We start from the raw sequence: 19,043 nt of genomic DNA on the forward strand, positions 1-19,043 counted from the left end.
CACAATGGCTCAGTGGCTAAGATGCTGAACTTGTCAATAAGAAAGGTCAGCAGTTCGTCAATTTGAATCCCTAGTACCATATAATGGAGTGAGTTCCTGTTACTTATCCCAGCTTCTGCCAACCCAGCAGTTCGAAAACATGTAAAAATGCAAGTAGAAAAATAGAAACCACCTTTGGTGGGAAGGTAACAGTGTTCCAGGCGCCTTCGGCATTTAATCATGCCGGCCACATGACCATGGAGACATCTTCGGACAGCACTGGCTCTTCGGCTTTGAAACAGAGATGAGCACCGCCCCCTAGAATCAGGAATGACTAGCACACATGTGTGAGGGGAACCTTTACTTTACCTATGCTTATGAGAGCTACTTCCCATAATTTGAAATGCATATGTATAAATGACCATGCAATCTTTTTATAGTATACATATATTGCAGTATAGTAAATAAAATTTGTTTCTACAATGTTTATGTAAGGTTAAAAAAGGGGACTCCCAGAATGCCAGATATAAAGGCCAATTAAAAATTACAAGAAATGCTGAAAGTGAAAATTTTATAAAGGTTGGTCTTCTTTGACACAATGGATTGTCTGTGACCAGGCCTTTGGTAAGCATAGTAAGATCCATGCTGTCAGCTTTTATCGTACATAAGCCCAGATGCTTGTCTAATCTGAATGAGATATACCAAGGAAATTGAAACTGATGCCTTGCACTAATATATATGGATTTTAAAGTGTTCTGTCAATATTATAGGATAAACACCAGTGATATGACAAAATTAAAGGAACAGAAAATAAAGATAAATAACTGTATTGTATTGTATGTAAGAAATTATATTCTATTTTTTTTTAAAAAAGGAAAATCAAAGAACTTATAAATGATTCCCATGAATCAGGCATGCCAATAAATAAAATCCTCAGTAACAAAAATCTGAATAAAAACCCCTGAAAATGATATTCATTGGCCAATGTAATTGTAATTACATTATTGTTGATTTGTTGTAACATTATTACAACTGAAGCAAATGGTGCTATTTGGTTTCAAAGACTCAAATACCATTTCAGATTATTTAATTTTTATGGGAAGCGGTAAAAACTATTTTAGAAATATAAAAATGAAATAATTTCCCAGCATACATGTTCGAAAGAACAATCCGCACCAAATAATCTGGACTGCAGACACACAACTGTACAACTTATTTCATGCATTATCCATTAAATTAAATATTTAAGAAATCTATAATACTAACAGAAATTTTAAACAAAGAGTAAGCTGTATTTTCACAAAGAGAATAGACAGATTCTCCAAAACATAAGTGTTTTGGATTATAAACTTTCTTCGGGAATATTGCAATTCACTTGCTATTCGGGAGATTCAATATTTTTTTCTTCCACCCCGATGATTTCATGAAATAATCATTTAATAATAATCTACACTAATCCTAAATTCATCCCAGCCCAATTTCTAAAGTTACTAATTTTATAGCAGACATTTGTGTACTACAGGGATAATATGAAGAATATATGAAGTTCCACAAGCAGTGGACAGGTTAACCAGTCCTCAACCTCTAAGTGTTGGAGCAAGGTCAAAATGTTTTAGTACAATGCCAGCATGTCAAAATATGTCAACAAACCATCACACTATGGGAAGAAGAATGACCTTTCAAATCTTTGTGTTTTGGCTGCCAATGAAGCTTTTGGATACTGGGTATGCATGAATAGTTTTCTTAGATACTTGACAAATATAACTCCCATGGTTTCTATTAGGCCAATATTTTAAAATCCCAAAATGCTAGTTGTAGCCACTGAGATAAAAAGGATGTCTTTTTCTCTAACATATCCAACACAATATAACTTCAGTTAATAAATCAACTGATAACATTATTACTCAAGTTATAATGTAGGTTAATTCAGTCCCTTAAATAAATTTGTGCTTATGTCTCTGATATAATGATGCATAGGAATTTCATCTTCACTATTGAAGATGAGATATTATGTTTTTTCTTATGCAGAAAAATAGTATTTTATCAAATGCAATCCAGGTCCAATCCTAATCGTACTTACTAGACACAAATTATATTATGAAGGTAGTTTGCAAGGCAGCACTGAAAGCTGAAATTGTATAACGAGATATACTATATAACAATTCATCTTTACTCAAAAGAGTATTGAAAGGATTCTAACATTAGCATGTTGTAATTACACTTTAAATAATTTTCTTATGAATATGCATATTTAGGATATCTCTATCAACTCTGAAGCGAACCTGGCTGAAACAATCTTTTGCTGCTTCATAGTTACCACAAACTGTGAAAGGGGGAAGGGAGGGGCAAGTAGATTGACTGGCTAACAGTCAAAACAAAGAGTTTACTTGTGAAAACCAAGGTTATCCCAACAGGTGGCAGTTGAAGGAAGAGAGAAGTAACTTGCTGGACAATGTGACTGGTGACATTGGGGAGAGAAACATTTGCTCTTTTATTTAGGCTAAAACCACGGGAACCTTTAGAGTTGGTTTTCACTGGCTGTGCTGATATGATGTATCCAATAAACATGTTCTTTGAGGAATCTACCTGCCTCGGAGTTCTGCTTTTGGTGGATGTGTTACTCAGAACGCTGAGACATACCTCATAAGATCTTTTTATAACTTGGGTGGATTTAAAATGAATATATTCTGACAATTCAGATTACTAGAGTACTGCACTTTTAAAAATATACATTCAAAAGAATTAAAGACATCTAATTTATGATTAAAATAGATTTCAGTAGATGAAAGGTTTGTTATTTATAATCAAAGAGTATAGAAGAAGTGCTCTTCTCATTATGAGGAATTATCTAATATCAGTGTCAGTGATTTTGATAGTGCATTCTTAAACTATTGGAAACTATCTTTCTTCAGGTTTTCACTAAATATACAATCTAAGACACTCTAAATTGAAGTACAAATAGGAAATATAACAAACTGAATACATCTTTATATATTGTAAGCTTTTAGTGACAGTGTAGTTGCTGCATAATAAGATGTTTGATTATAGAAATGCATTCATTTATTAATACAGAATATCAAAAAGAGCAACTTTGCAAGGAAATTTAAATATAGGGAAATACATGATTATGTACCGATGCTATGTATTAAGCTGTGTAACCTGTGGATTTGTAGCAGAAGCTGTTTGGGATGGAGTGTGGATAAGCATGTTGTTGGTGTAGTTTTGAAGAAGTTGAATCTTTTCTTTACCTCACACAACTGTACAAATTCCAGGAAACTATGTATCAGAGGTAAAGAAACAGCAACAATGTTCCCACACCCATTCCAAAACACTGTGTTGCAAGTCTTGGTGCTTCCTGCAAATGAATATATTCCTGAGGTGGTGTAAATGCATATGTTCCTGGGGTACTAGAACCTGAGTTGTAGTAAAGACACAGCTCCTTAAGGTGGAGTCAGCAGATGCAATGTGCATGCCCATGACTCCTTCAAAATTTGATGTGCTGCACATTCCTCTGTATGTGTATAAAATAAGAGGTAAAGATATCAAACCTGAATAACATATCAAAAGTTTAGAGCATCCAGGTAGATCCAGGCACATATTCCATGTTCAATCTGTAGTTTCTCCCAACCTATCAGGATTTCAAATTTCAGCACTAGGATTGAGTCAGTAATGGAGAAATTGAAGATCTGCTGCTATTCACATTAGAGAGTGCTATATCACAAGGTCCAATAGCCTTACTCAACATTATGCAAAAAACCCAAGAACCCCTCATGGTACAACTGTAAAATTACATATAGAAATTTTCTAATTCTTATGTTTTCAAACATGGGTTACATTGTACCATATACTGGCTCTACAATCTAGTCCTAACCAGGGTGCAGTAATTATAGCAAATGCAATAATTTAAATCCTTTTCAAAATGTATATCCTGTTTCAGAGGTGGGTTCCTACTGGTTTGGACAGGTTTGGCTGAGTAGGCAGTAACTTGGCCTGCCACGCCTTCAAACAAGTTCTATTGGCAACAGCATAGGTGCCGCCATCTTGTTTTTTGTTTCCATGCATGCGCAGAAGTATTTTTTACTACTGTGCATATGCGCTCGCAAAGCACATGTGTGCAAAGCCTGTCCATGAGCAAACCGGCAATAGCGGAACCCGGAACCCACCCCTATCCTACTTGTCATTTGTCTGTAAAGATGAAAGAAATAAGCATAATATACTAATATTGACAATAATACCAAAGTTATATTGTCTATAGCTCATAAAAATGAAGATATACCTGTTCCAGTAGCTCCAAAATTGGTCATTTAAGTATGCTTGATGGCTGCATTCATCACCAAAAGAGGCTTTGCTTTCAATCCAATGAATGATGTGACCTTCTACAGCTAAAAAGAAAAAAAAATATTCATGATAATTTCAGATTTTTAAGTAATTCTTCTTTTTCTGTTCAATTAATCCTGATGTCATGAATTAAGCTCACTTAATGGTGAAACATTTTACCAAGGAAGGGGTTTGAAATACATCATGACTGGAAATCTGGAGAGAGAGATTTCTAGAGAGATGGAATCTGCAGCGATTAAGCTCAAGGAAGAACATACAGCCGTGGTGGTGCAGTGGTTAGAATGCAGTACTACAGGGTAACCCACTGCTCACTCCAGGAGTTCGATCCTTACCAGCTCAAGGTTGACTCAGCCTTCCATCCTTCCAATGTCGGTAAAATGAAAACCCAGATTGTTGGGGGCAATAGGCTGTAAATCTCTTGGAGAGGGCTGTAAAGCACTATGAAGCAGTATTTAAATCTAAGTGCTATTGCTATAGAACTAAGGGGCTGGAGGAGCGGAAAAGAGAAACAGGTAGATTTAAAGACAGAAATGAATAGGAGAAGATAGGTAGTACAGAAATTGGGTTGCATGCAGGAGACAAAAAAAAAAGTGGGGACACAGGTGAAGCAGATGGGAGGAGATAATGGTTCTTTTTCCTGCTCCAGTTAAGAGAGTCATGGTCTGGAAAGTTACATCTTCTTTCCTCAACTCTTATGCAAATTTCTTTTCTTATAGTAATCAAGTCTGAAAAAGTCTTCCACTGATATGAAATGAGACTCGGAACTATGAAAAATAAGTTTGAAGCTCAAGAATCACAGGATCTTTAGAAATAGGCATAAAAGCTATTCAGAACAAAAAGCCAAGGGATAGGATATAATGATTTCTGTAAAGGTGCTTGGCATCATAGCTAACAAAAAAGGAATAGGAACGGCAGAAAATAAGTAGTAAGGTATACTGAAATAAGCACTTATCAAACAGTTTTCCATTCCTTCCTCCCTCCCTCCCTCTTTCTTTTTTGCAGTTGTTTTCTGTTGCAGTTGCATAGAATTGCTTTTTCTACTAGGAAAAAATGTACAGTCTGTTTTGGTGGAAAGCCAAGATGATTAGAGTATAGGTAATGAAGCTGTACTCTATAACTGCTCCTTTTCTACAGAGAACAACTACATCATTTATTACTTGTTTTTATGAAATGTTGATTGCTTCATCACACTGATTAATTTATAGCTAAGCATTTATTTATTCTGCAACTGTTTTCCTCATTGCAAGATTATTGTGATGTTAGAAACTGTATTTCAAATCTCAAATAACAATCTAGAAATTGCAGATATGATTCTAGAAGATGATACACATTTTCTGGCAAATCATATTGGAACAATAATGTAGTGTTCACTGTGTTAATATATGTCCAAGGAATCTTAGATTTAAACTATCATTTACAAGGTATTTTTTTCACAAAAAAAAAGAGTGTGGGAAAACTATAAATATTGCCCTCAGATTCCTAAAGGGTGTGTGTGTGTGTGTGTGTGTGTGTGTGTGTGTGTGTGTGTGTAATAAATAAGCAAGAAGAAAATAAGATCCTGCAAGATAGCTGAGTTAGATTAATTTGGTGTAATACCCTTAAAAGAGACATCTGTAAAGGTCTATGTGGCACAAGGCCAGATTATCTTAAGATCACTTGTCTTCTGTTGTTTCTGATCAAAATCAGTTGGGTTGGCATGCTTCAGCATCCATTTTATGGGATCTAGGAGTCGGTCGTTCCTTCTTGGTCTACAGCTTCTGCCCTGTGGAACAACATCCCTTCAGAGGTTTAAACAGTTTTGACACTATTGGACTTGGATGTTTCCGCAGGAATTTGGGCTAGCTTAAAAGAGCCCTGTGCTTAGTTATAAGGTAGTCTTTTTGACTAGAGGAGGAATAATTTTTCCACCTCAAGCTTGTGTTATATTATTGTTTCTGGGGACTCAGAATCAGAAATTGTTTTATTATTTTTCTGTTTTCTCACCATCTGCACACTGCCTAGGATTACGCTTGCAATAACCCTATAGATTGTCAGTTCCTACATACATGTCTATTAGCTTTGGAATTCTCTTCTGTATGTAAGAGACTAGTCCAATAAATCACCATGGAGAAATATGGGGATTTTTGGTGGAAAAAGTGGAATACAGCTGGATGTCTTTGATGTAACTACTTGTTAAGGGAGCTTTTTTGGCTTCTGTTATGCAGTCTGTCATTAGCAACATGGTGATAAATGTAATTTTTTAAATGAGTATTATATAATGATTTGGATAATAACTGCTTTATAATTTTACTGTTATTCTCAATTGTTCTATACCACTCAGAATAGCTTTCTATTAGATGAGCAGCTATATAAATTTTATTAATAAATAAAAATAATGAAAATATTGTATATTTTGACATTGTTACTGCAGGAAATCCAACAATTTGGCTAAAAACTCTCTTGACAGTGAAATCTTAAAATATTTGTCTTATCCAACCAAGAAATTTAGATATTTTAGCGACAAAATATGTAATCAGTCTGTTCATGAATAAGGGTCTAATTTATTATGTACAAATGATTGCATTCAAACAGATCACTTCCCATAATAAATTCTTAATGGAATTGGTTCACTATTGTGCATATCTTCAACGTTATGATTAAAACATATCTGGAATAATTCAACTAAGATTGCTAGCATTTAATATAAACAACTCAATTAGAAAAACAAAAAGCATTATGGACTTACCAATTGGCACTTCTAATATGAAGTCTGGTGTTTTGTCATAACCCTTTGCACGTAACTGATCTTCAGCTAGAGAGAATAGATGATATAAACAATAGTATTATTCTATTAGCTGATAGGAAGAATAATTAATTCTCTTTGAACAAAGGTACAAGAATTACTAATGCACTCATACATATCTTTCTAATGCATGCAATGCTGTGTCAGTTTAAATGAACCTTCTTGGTAAACCTGAAACATGAATCTAAAAATGCTTCTTTGCCATCTCTGCATTTTTATGCCTTCATTATAGACATCATTAATTCAACCTGTCATATTGTACTTTGGTTTTGAAAAAGGTTCAAAATAAAGAAATATTTTACTTGACTGAAGCTCCTGCAAATACGTTTAAGAAACCGCTAGTGTTTCTGCAATGAAGACATGTTATACCTTTATCTCAATATAGATTTTCACTAGAAATTAATATTTCAGTATTCACTGAAAAATTATTATACAACACAGATGCAGATATTATCCCAGAGTTCTCGGTATGACATCAAGCACTGCACTGATAGAATGAAATTTTAAGAAGCTGACTTCCCAAAATTGTACATTCCCTCACAATCTCTCTCCCCACACCTCCTACTCAATACTCATAAATCAAAGGGTTATTGTGAATGGAAAGATTTGTAGTATAAGGTATCTTTATCAATGAATCTACATCTATCTTCTGTGGCTCTTCCTCAATTTGGTAAGATTCCTGCCAGTATTACTTAATAGGAACAATGGCCAAAAATATTTCTTACCTTTTTACTGATCATTAAAGACATAGAAAAGAAAGAATATGTGCACTTTTTATCTGCATGTTCTCCTTAGTCTACGTAGACCCAGGATATGGAATACAAGGAAAAATGTTTTGAAAAATGTATTTGGTATATTATTGGAATCAATTTTGAAAGGATGTTGGGTCATCTAATAGTTTTTCTAGCTGAAACATCTAAAGGCTTTAAAATATATGTTTATCTCTTTCATCCAGTGGTTTGTGAGGAAGAATTGATCTTATTTAAATGGTTTACTAATTTCCATTATTTCACTAAGGACAAACTAATTAGAACCATGCATTTTCCTGAATGCTTAAGGTGTGGGGGGAATGAGCCAACTGATTTAATCTTTTCTTAATTGTAGTTCAACATTAAAATATCTTCTTGCATTCTTTGTAGTAAAAAATAAAGTAAATAAAAGGATATATTTCTGAATGCACATGATTAGTAAGCTCATAACATTAATTTCATGAATTCAGAATGAATATGTTTATTTTTTGACAGAACTGTATGTTTTGCGATATAATTTATCTAACAGTATCACAAATTTAAGTTATCCTTAACAATTTGACTAAAGAAATTTATTTAAATCAAACTTGGTTTCTGCCTTTATTAGAAAATTATAAGAATACAGCTAAGGAATAGATGTCTGCTACACAAATAATAATAAAAAATAATTGTTATAAAGTAATCATGCAGAGATGTGCTGCTGCTTTTTGCTTCAGTCCTGCTATTAGTATCTCATAGTTATTCTCATTTAATCCTAATATTCTTAATCTTGTTATTACAGAATCTAAGAAACAGAGTGGATCACAGCTGCTGTAATTAGGCAATTTTGCTTTAAAATAGTTTTTCTATTATTTGGGTTTTGGTCGTATTTAAACTTTTGCTTAAAAGCCTTCATTATTAAAATATAGTTTTTCATACTGAGATGTTATCATTCCACATAACAGTTCTGAAGAATGACAAACGTATCATGCTTTAAGACAAATGATCCTTTAAGTAATAATAACCTATGCATGGAAGTGTTAACTGTAATACTCTCCTTACATATTTTATCATTTAATATAATTCTGACTAACAATACAATGCAGGAAGGTTTAATATACTGTAAAAAAAGAAATAAACTTCTAAAGAAACTAGTGAATCCCTCTTGTAGAGATTTAATACATGAAGAATTATAAAGCTAATATTTCTCATACTTCCTTCTGAGTCTCCTAAGACCTAGACTATGGTTAATATCTCATGACACCAAAAGTAATACAACAACTGATATTAAAGCATTTTTCCCAGATACCTATTCTATAAAATATTAATTACTTGCTTGTGCACATGCAGTATAAGGTATTAGATAACTGAGTTCCTGTTCAGGTCTAAATCAATAAAAGATAACATGCACTGCATCAATCATTTCTTAGTCTCTCTTTACTACTTAATATACAGGATATCTGTAGAGACTTTTTTGGAAACAATTACTGAGATTTCCAACATTTAGGTATTAGATTATAATATAAAAGCTTACCTAAAAATGATATATTTCTTTTCAGAAGCATTTCTTGCAGTAAGACTTCATGCTCATATCCAATTGCACTGATATTTTTCCATTAAAGAAACATGTTCCCCAATTTTATATAAAACTTGATTTTATAATAGCATAGCTCTTTTTGGTAGACTATAGTGATCTAGAATTGAGTCCTGGCTACCAAAATTTAACATTTAACTTTGCATTTTAATAACCAATTGTCAGTCTACAAACAAGAAAATGAAAGATATTGGAGGAGGGGATGGAATCAGAGTATTAAGATCTGTTATGAGATAATCTTCTATATATTTCAGCCAGACTGGTGTGTCTTTATAATTACTATGAAGCAGTGATATATATCTAGTCAATATTATATAATTAGTTAACGCTAGAATTAATTTTAAAAAATTCAAAAATAATATGGTGTCTGTTCCATATTCATTTTTAAATGCAACTTTTTCTCTTGCTATGAGAGTAAAAGAGACATTTCATAAAGTTTCTTGAAGAAGAATAGGATAAGATGTAAACAAAATAAACTTTTTTAGACTGTCAGAAATGAAACATGACAAATAATCTTTATTCAGAATTCAAAGATAATAATTCCCATTTGTTTGCAATCATTACATCATAATAGCCTTTGTGTCCCCTTCATTTGGCAGAACTAATTTCAAGATATCTTGAAATTAATGCTTTAAAAGAGGATAGAATTTGTTTCTGGGAAAAAAGTTAGAAAATTTCAAGACTTTTCAAGGGTGTCATTAACTATGCTTGCTAGTTTTTAAGAGAGTCATTAATTATGCTTGTTGGTTTGCCTGCACAATTTAATGAATTCTGAGAAAAGTAAATCTAGTAGTGATGGTATGAATCTCACTTTTGAGATGAAGTAAAACCTTTGACACATTGTTCTTGGAATCTGGATAATTCATATAAATATATATTGCTTTGGAGGTTCATCAGTATTTAGTTAATGCTATACGTACCTTGTTTGGGGTTGGCAAAATTGTCCCTATGATTTCTATGATAGTTTGATATTTTTAAAAAATTGAAAAGCCAGCCCGCTATGAGGAAAGTTGCCAGTCACTATCATTATTGATATTTTTAAAGCAACCAATGAGAGGCTAAAACCTAGTGCTTGCTTGACATATTTACTTGTCTAGAAAAAAAGAGCAACAACTGTCTTCCTGAAACAAGAGGAAATAGGATGGGAAAGTAAGAAGCATTATATCTGAGCTGCAAAAATTTGGTTAAAATACTGTTTGCATGTTATATATGCATGTTGCTTCTGGCTAACTCTTTGTTGTTTGAATCTTTGCAGCCCAGATCTTAGTAGGACCTGTAGAGTGAGCTTAATTTGAGTTTTGGAAAATGGATGTTACTTTCATATCCAACAAGCGTTAGGCTTAGGGTTTTTATAAATAGTTACTCATAGCAAAATCTCAAATTTCTAGATATGTTTACAGCCTTAAAAGAGATCTCCCTGGTCCTCTACCTATTTATTGCACATTGACGCAAGAGATTGAATCAATCTGTATGAGATTTTTGAAATGCTATAAAATAGATGCAGGACATGAAAATTATAATTAAAATATAATAGGTAGCAAATATTACTACTAATGATGAAATATATTTTCTTTATTATTCTTTCAAGTTTTAAAAATAATTTTTCAATAATTATGAACTTATACTTTTTATACAATTTAAATAACTAAATTGCATATTATTGTTGTTGTTATTGTTATCTATCTTATAGAAACTACACAGTTTGAATTTTTGTAAGTCATGGGAAATATTGCACTATGAAAAATTGATGTAGCACATCAAGGTGTGCTATAATGACAGAATCAAATAAGGAAAATGACTAATAGCAAAAATATAAAATAAATTCTACAAACAGTGTGTATAATACATTGTAAACAAAAAGGCTGAGATTTAGTCTATGGTAATACCTGTTATTGATGTATGGCCCTGACCATGGAGCAAAACTTGTAAATAACTTCACAAGCCAGTCTGTGCTCATTCAATTCAGCAGCCTTGTTTCCCGTAAATATCTAAACTGTTACTGAAAAACAGCCTCTTGGCAATTCAAAGAGGTTGACTTCATACTTTAGTCCATGCATATATAATTAGATAGTTGTATTTAAAATCAATATGCAATCCTTAGAAGACATTATACTTAAAAACCTTAACTTTAGATTGGTTTTAAATGACTTTGTATGCCTTAAAATTAACAACTAATTCAGCAATAAATATTTTTAAATAATCATAAACAGAAATCATTAAATGTTTAATAACTTATGGCCAACCACTTTTACAAAACCTTACATTAATTATTTCTGATTTTTTTTCTTTAGTGCTTAATGGAATCTGATCTGAAATTAACTATGGTGTATATTGCAATCAATACCTTATAGTAAATATGGTTTAGCAGAAGTATGGTTCTCAATAACTATTTCCATAAACTATTTCTAGATTACAAGCTACTTCTTTGACCCAATTTTATAGCCAATATATAATTATCTATGATATAGATGACAATGTAAAAATACTACTATGTCAATGTTCTATGATACACATTTAGCAGACAATGATCTCATCTTATTGCCTTTATTAACTATGGTTTGGAACAAAAATAGGCTTACCAGAATCATTTTTCATTCCCCAAAGAAACTCTGCTCAGAAACTTGGTATATACAGTATGTGTGAAATATGTGGTGTAGTTTATACAGTTCCCTAGGGTTCTAAATCTATCAAAATGTATTTATTTTGTGATTAGTCTGATAGGTCTGGGTCTATCATGACATCAAGGAATTGAATGTTTAAATATATTACTACTATACATTGTCAAGACAAAATCATAGAAGCTTTTAGCACATAAAAAGGATTGTGCTATAATTCGTTTTCTTGGAGGCACAGTAGTAAGACTAATTATGCTTATACCTTAGAAGCTGCTGAACTTCGTTACTTCTCCCAAAGCATGGGCAGACTTCAAACTTGCTCCTATTTTATTATCTAAGAAACTATCAAAATATACAGAACTAGGTATAAAGCAGAGGTTTATTGAAGACAAATATTAGATGATGGGTCTGATGTGGCATTGCTACTTAGCCTGTTCAATATACTGAGTAGTGAAAACTCATTTAATAATTCAGAATCATAAAAAGCACTGATAGCAGTGGGGAAAAAATTAGTTGTCCTGCAGCATGCACTAGTTTCTTTCATCTGTTAATAAGAGCCAAAAGCTGCATATTATGCAGCAATTTGGATGAGCAGATGTCTCAGTGACTTGCATTTTTGTAGGTTGGTACAGAAATCAAAACTAACAGAAATGTTTCAAACAATTAATTCAATAAAAAAAAATTCATTGACCGACGACAGAAATTAGGTTTCTTAAAAAAGTAAGAAAGAACAGGCAAAAATAAACCTATTTATTTCATCATAGGTTGAATAGGTTGTTATAAGCTTTATTTTAACTTTAACTTACTGTGGTTCTAAATTATGGTGAGATTTGTTGTTATAAACCAGTATGTATCTTTTTGGAAAAATAATATTAAATTAATGTTTATTCTAAATTAATATGCTTATATAAGTACTTCAACCCACTAAAATGAAAAAGAAATAAAATGGATAGGAAGATGATTTAAGAACATATACAAAATATATTCATTCTGAGCAAAACTCAATGAATTCTGTATGTTTTCATTACGTTGTCTTTAGATTAAGATTCCTTTCCATTTTTATAACTGTAAGCACTATACAAAGTAGATGATTTGAATGTGTTCTGTCTATTTGCCTCATAGAATAAGTTGCAAGGTTTGTGCTAATTTGCTTAACTATTAACTTTTAAACTCTGTTGTGTAGGAACAACATTTTCATTCTTTAAGCATCAAGATTTTCTAGAATATTCAGTGGATGAGAAAGATTAAGGAGAACAACCTTCCAGAAGGATTGTGCATGTAATTAATTTGAACAGAATTGCAAGTAGCCTACGCATCTATGAATACACTTAATTCCACTTATGATCATTTTTATGTGGTAAGTCACATTTTCTTGCTCTTAGATTTTGAATCACAGTTTCTGTGGGAAATGCAAAGAAGCTATTACGTCTTATAGAATTTGCAACTTATGACAACAAATAATTTAATACAAGATTGTGTATTTCACGTGACCAACAGCAAGAGGATTTTATCTAAGCAAAGGAAATGTATATCTACTGAACTGACAATTTTCATATGGCATATCTGACATTAGTTAAACAATGTAAGAGACAGGCTCTGCAGTGATCCCCTTGTGGCTGATTGAATGTAAAACAGAGGCACATGATATGTGTCTTGCGAAGCAGAACTTTATGTCAGGTTACAGCTAGACATATCTCCTCCTCAAAGCCTAAGCTCATCAACTGTGCACCTAAAATTTTATGAGAAAGGATACTGTTTGATGCAGTCCACCAATGGTCCATAACAGTAGTCATTCACGATGCACTGCAGACAAATAAAAATAGTAGTAGGAAGATGGGCTTGTGTAGGTCTATTATAATTAATAGAATCGTAAGAAATACTTTTTTTCTTCGAAATTAAAACTTAAAACTTTGAAGCAAAAGCTTTTTACAAGGAATAACGGAAAACAAAATTCACATCTTTTTTATTCTGTAAGAAATAATGTGTCTGTAAAAATAATATAATAAGACAGTAAAATGCTCTCTTCACAAATACCACATTGCTATTTATGCATTGTTGACCTCCATGTAAGATAATAATGATGCCAGCAATTAAATGAGGTTTTGAAAATCCTTTCCCTGCTAGGCAGAGAACAGCATTGTCATTGAAAAAGGATGACTCTGATAAATACCTGATAGACCTGATTGGCTAAGACTCCATCTGGAATCTGAGAAGGATCCCGAAGCAGACTGTTTATGAGAGTTTTTGAAGCTGCGGAAGAAGGAGGTGACACTTAGTATTGCTGTAAACATGACACTGAACATCAGTTGCTATGGAGGAAAAATGAATGAAAAATAAAGGTCCCACCCCCACCCCCTGATCTGTATCTTTCAGAATATATACACATAATCTCGCATATACAATACTGCTCAGATATTCTTCGGTAGAGGGAAGCAAATTTTTTGTCATTCATGCACACATGTGCTACACAGAGGCGAGTTTTCAAAATACCCTTCCGACTTCAAGGAACATATTGTATAATGTATGCGTATATAATATGTATATGAGTCATAATAAAAACAAGTACATGCAAAGCAAGAGCTAAAGTTAACAGTGGGCTGCCTAGTTAACTGCTGCACAATTGCATGGATATGCACAATTGTATGACAAAGTAGCAACAATGGTGCATTGCAATTCTTGCAAGAAATACCACTTGTCTGCAAGCAAGAACTGGTGGGGCCACAGAATACACAAAGGAATTGAAAATGAAGAAGCTGAAGTAGTCTGACACTTCCGAATTCAAACCATTTTTGGGTAGAATGTGTTGTTGTTTATTTAGCATTTATCTTGCATGGTTACAGACTCACTTGGATTTGCATTACACTCACCTAGTTTTTACAGCAAAGTTATATCTGCATTATGCGAAGAAGCCTGGTATTGAAGAGGGATGAAAGAGAGTAACCAAAATAGCTTTTGTACAAATGGAGGGTTAGGATCTGGCTCTCCGCATTCTTAGGCCAGCACCCCAACCACTATACCATATCTATCTATCATCTATCTATCTATCTATCTATCTATCTATCTATCTATCTATCTATCTATCTATCTATCTATCTATCATCTATCTATCTATCTATCTATCTATCTATCTATCTATCTATCTATCTATCTATCTATCTATCTACCTACCTACCTACCTACCTACCTACCTACCTACCTACCTAATCATCTACCATCTATCTATCTCTATATCTGTATATATCTATATGTCTGTCTGTCTGTCTGCCTGCCTGCCTGCCTATTTCTCTGTCTCTGTCTCTCGTCTATCCATCCATCCATCCATCCATCCATTAATTTGGATACACACATACAGACACAAAATTTACTTTTCTAACAATAGATTCTACTATTCTCAAAATTGTGGTATTGTAACTCCATAAAATGATCAAATGAATTTATACAGCCAATTCAAAAAATAAACTTATAATTGTATTGGACTTACAGTTAGGGAAAAAATAAATATACTGCTTATTTATACTTTCACTCACTCTCTCTCTTATATATACCCACACTTACTTCTTCCTCCTTTCTTTAGTAGTTGACCAATTTGATGCAAAAAACAGTTGAAACCAAAAAATATATTGACTCCAAAGCTTTATATGAAGTCTGATTTTATTTATTTACTTATAGTACTTATTTGTTCACTTATTGTATCATGTGTGGCTTTCAAAAGAAAAATAAACATGATTCAAGGACATAATGCTTCTTTGTAGAATTCCGACCATCTGACTTAACACAAACTCCACAGAAAATATTATAACAAAATTGAAGGGAAGAGAAATGAATAGTTTCAGTGAAAAGGAAGGTGCAAAAATGTATATGCACCAAGTAACAGGGCAAGAAGGGAAGATTTGGTGTGTGTGTGTGTGTGTGTGCATGCCTGTATTTGTGTATGTGTTATGTATGTATGTATGTATGTATGTATGTATGTATGTATGTATGTATGTATGTATGTGGGGTGGCTTGCTGTCAGTTTTACTACCAGGTGCAATCTGCATGCACCAGATGTGCCCTGCACGTGTGCGTGTACTGTTCAATGTAAATTATTCTTTGCACATATGCAGAATAATTTAAAGTGAACTGCACACGCACAGTCACTAAAAAACAAAATGGCAGCAAGGGAACCAGTTTGGGGGCATGGCAGGCCTGGGTTGCTGCTGGTTCTGCGACCCAGGCCCAAATTCCACTACCGGTTTGGCCAAACTGGGAGCAACCCACTTCTGGTATGTATGTATAAAAACTCAAGGCATCAAACATGCCCAATCGCCTGCCTATTTTCCCCACAACACAAATTATAGGCAGCCATGCAATTTTTTTTCAAATACATAAACAAACATTATATAATTTCCACTGCATAATTATAATGTAAATTATAGCAACTTGACACCTCTGAATACTTTCTTGTGGCTAGATTAATTACTATTTTCAACAACATTGGCACTGTTCTTGGTTCTGACTTACTTCTTAGGACCTGGTGAACAACATCTCTCCAGGACTGTTTGTAACTGCTTCTTAGAGGTCTTGTGATCTCATGCTTGTGTCACCACTGACATTATCTAACCATCTGGTCTTCTGCTTGCCTATAGCAATTGCCTTAAAAATCAAGATTTTCTTTTCTGATGACTCTTGCCTATCCATTATGTGTCCAAATTATTTAAGTTTTAAATTCATAGTTTGTGCTCCTAGGCAACAGTGTGGATTTACTTCATTTGGTAGGGAATAATTCTTGCAGTCTGAGGTACTCTTAACTCTTTTCTTCAGTACCACAATTCACAGACATTGATTTTTCTTTGTTTGGCCTTTCTGATGATTCAGCTTTCACACTATAACTCTTCTATATTAGGTAAAGATGTTGTCGCCGTTATTCCGTAAAATTAATTAATTAATTAAAGCACGGAATTCTAATAGAAATATCCAGTCAAGATATGTTTACCATTGTAAATATGATTGATTTAATTAGCTATGCTGTTCATCAATAGCAAAGGCAAACAAAAATACAAAATTGGACAGTTAAACAGTATGGTTTAGGTTTAGGTTTATTGGGATTTATATGCCGCCCTTTTCCCTGAGGGGACTCAGGGCGGCTTACAACCACAGGGGAGGGGAAGTGCAAGGTCAAAACAAACACTTTGTGAACAAAAGTATCAGTTTCATGACACTACATTCTGAAGAGAGTCACAGTTTAGCCTTCCTAAATCTATTGTAATCCATTGAATTGGATTTCAACTGCCAGTCAGATGCTGTATGGTGACTATGGAAATTACATAAGACCCTGCTCTAGCTAGCTAAGGACACACGCTAGAACAGCATTCAATGTCATACACTAACTAAAAAGATCCATTCAATTGGCACTTATGTTATTCTGTCCATAACTCTGGGGATAGTAAAGGGCTATCAAAATAGACATCTGATAGCATGATCTTCTACTAGTGTCTTCAGTTCCTTTTAAAAAGTATCTAAGATAATGGTCATTGCCTTATCTTTCAGTAGAAAATTTCCCATTTTAACTATGGGTTATTTATTTATTTGTTTGTGTATTTATTTAATTATTATGTGCCCGTTTCCCTTACATGGTAGCGTTTACACAAAGAAAAACTTTCTTTGCCTCCTAAATCAGCATATCTCTCATGATCTTCTTGCTTACATATAGAGTAACCAAACTATACATCCATAAGCTTTTCTGCAATGTTCAGGTCTGTATCTTTATTCCAAACTCTCTCTTCTATCCTAATTTTAAAGCTATATGAAGCTTAGATAAATATATAATATTCAATAATGCATGTAAACAGTGTGATACAGAGGCATAACTACTTGGTACAGGTACTTCTCACTTGCCAACTGCCTTGCTTGGCAACTATTCACAATTATGACGGTTGGGAAAAAACCCATTGGGCTTAATCTTCACATTTACGGCCACTGTAGCTAGGAGTTAGGAATTTCACAACTGACTTCCAACAAACAGAATTAATGAAGAACATGGATGTGAAATTGTCATATCAGTGGTATCTTGCTTAATGATTGTGGCAATTTGATCAATGACAGAGGCAGTTGTAAGTCCAGTACAGTCGTATGATTTTTCACTTAGCAACTGTGGCATTATTTCAAATGTATTTCCTTACCTAAATATAGAAACAGAATGATCAAAGGCATGCAAAAAAGCAGTGGGAGCACTGACTTCCTGCTGGCTCACTCATTGAGTTTACTTGTGGAAAACATAAATGGAATATCAGAAATCTTTTCTGATTCAGTCATGACTGTTACAGTCCTCTCTACATTTTTATAGCATGGTAGTTCCTTCCTTCCTTTTTCCTCTCTTCCACCTTACTTTCAGACTGTTCCTCCCCATTCCTTACAAAATTCTTCCTTGAGAAAATCCAAAATGTTTGGAGAAGTAAAAGAAAGAGAGAAAGAGAGGGAGGAAGGGAGGGAGGGAGGGAGGGAGGGAGGGAGGTATATTGATTGATTCCATTTACTAGTGTTCTGGCATTAAATGTCCTTTTCATCTATCTATTATACAGTGTGCAGATATGTCTAAAAAGCTGTGGCCTTTAACAAGAAAATAAAAACAACACTAACTATAGCATTAAGAAAAACATCTGGTCGTGTCAGGAATTATACAAAGCATCAGCTTCAAATTTGTAGTTTTCTTTTTCTTTAGTTTCAGCTCTTACTAATGCTGCTTTTTTATTCTGAATAAAATGTTCAAATAAAGGAAGATTAATTGAAGTATTGAAAAGGTCAGTTGGAATTACGTCTGAATGGATAGGAGTGAACAATTAAACATTATTCAATAAACAGTAAAAATCATATATTGCATATAACTGTATAGATTTCCCTATGCATCTGTGTTTTGTATTTTTGTGTGCTTGAATCATAAGGTGTGTAAAAAGGGGATAATGTTGGAATAAGTATTGTCAGCACTATCCCCTTTAAACTGCTTAGCCCTAGAAGGCACAACACTCACTGCT

General features: G+C 33.4%; 1 protein-coding gene across 1 annotated transcript in view; it reads right to left on the bottom strand.

The window, feature by feature from the left end:
- The window catches only part of CDIN1 (CDAN1 interacting nuclease 1), a 128,643-nt gene that overhangs the window by 47,062 nt on the left and 62,538 nt on the right, over positions 1–19,043 (bottom strand). The window contains exons 6-10 of the mRNA XM_014074964.2: positions 14,207–14,286; positions 13,790–13,839; positions 9,362–9,429; positions 7,043–7,108; positions 4,256–4,361 (exon numbers count right to left, since the gene is read on the bottom strand). Coding sequence (XP_013930439.1) covers positions 4,256–4,361; positions 7,043–7,108; positions 9,362–9,429; positions 13,790–13,839; positions 14,207–14,286 — 370 coding nt within the window. The remainder of the gene's footprint in view (positions 1–4,255; positions 4,362–7,042; positions 7,109–9,361; positions 9,430–13,789; positions 13,840–14,206; positions 14,287–19,043) is intronic.

Source organism: Thamnophis sirtalis, unplaced genomic scaffold, assembly GCF_051295495.1.
Source record: "Thamnophis sirtalis isolate CommonGarterSnake01/CBP01778 unplaced genomic scaffold, rThaSir2_p1.2 scaffold_1, whole genome shotgun sequence".
NCBI lineage: Eukaryota > Metazoa > Chordata > Lepidosauria > Squamata > Natricidae > Thamnophis > Thamnophis sirtalis.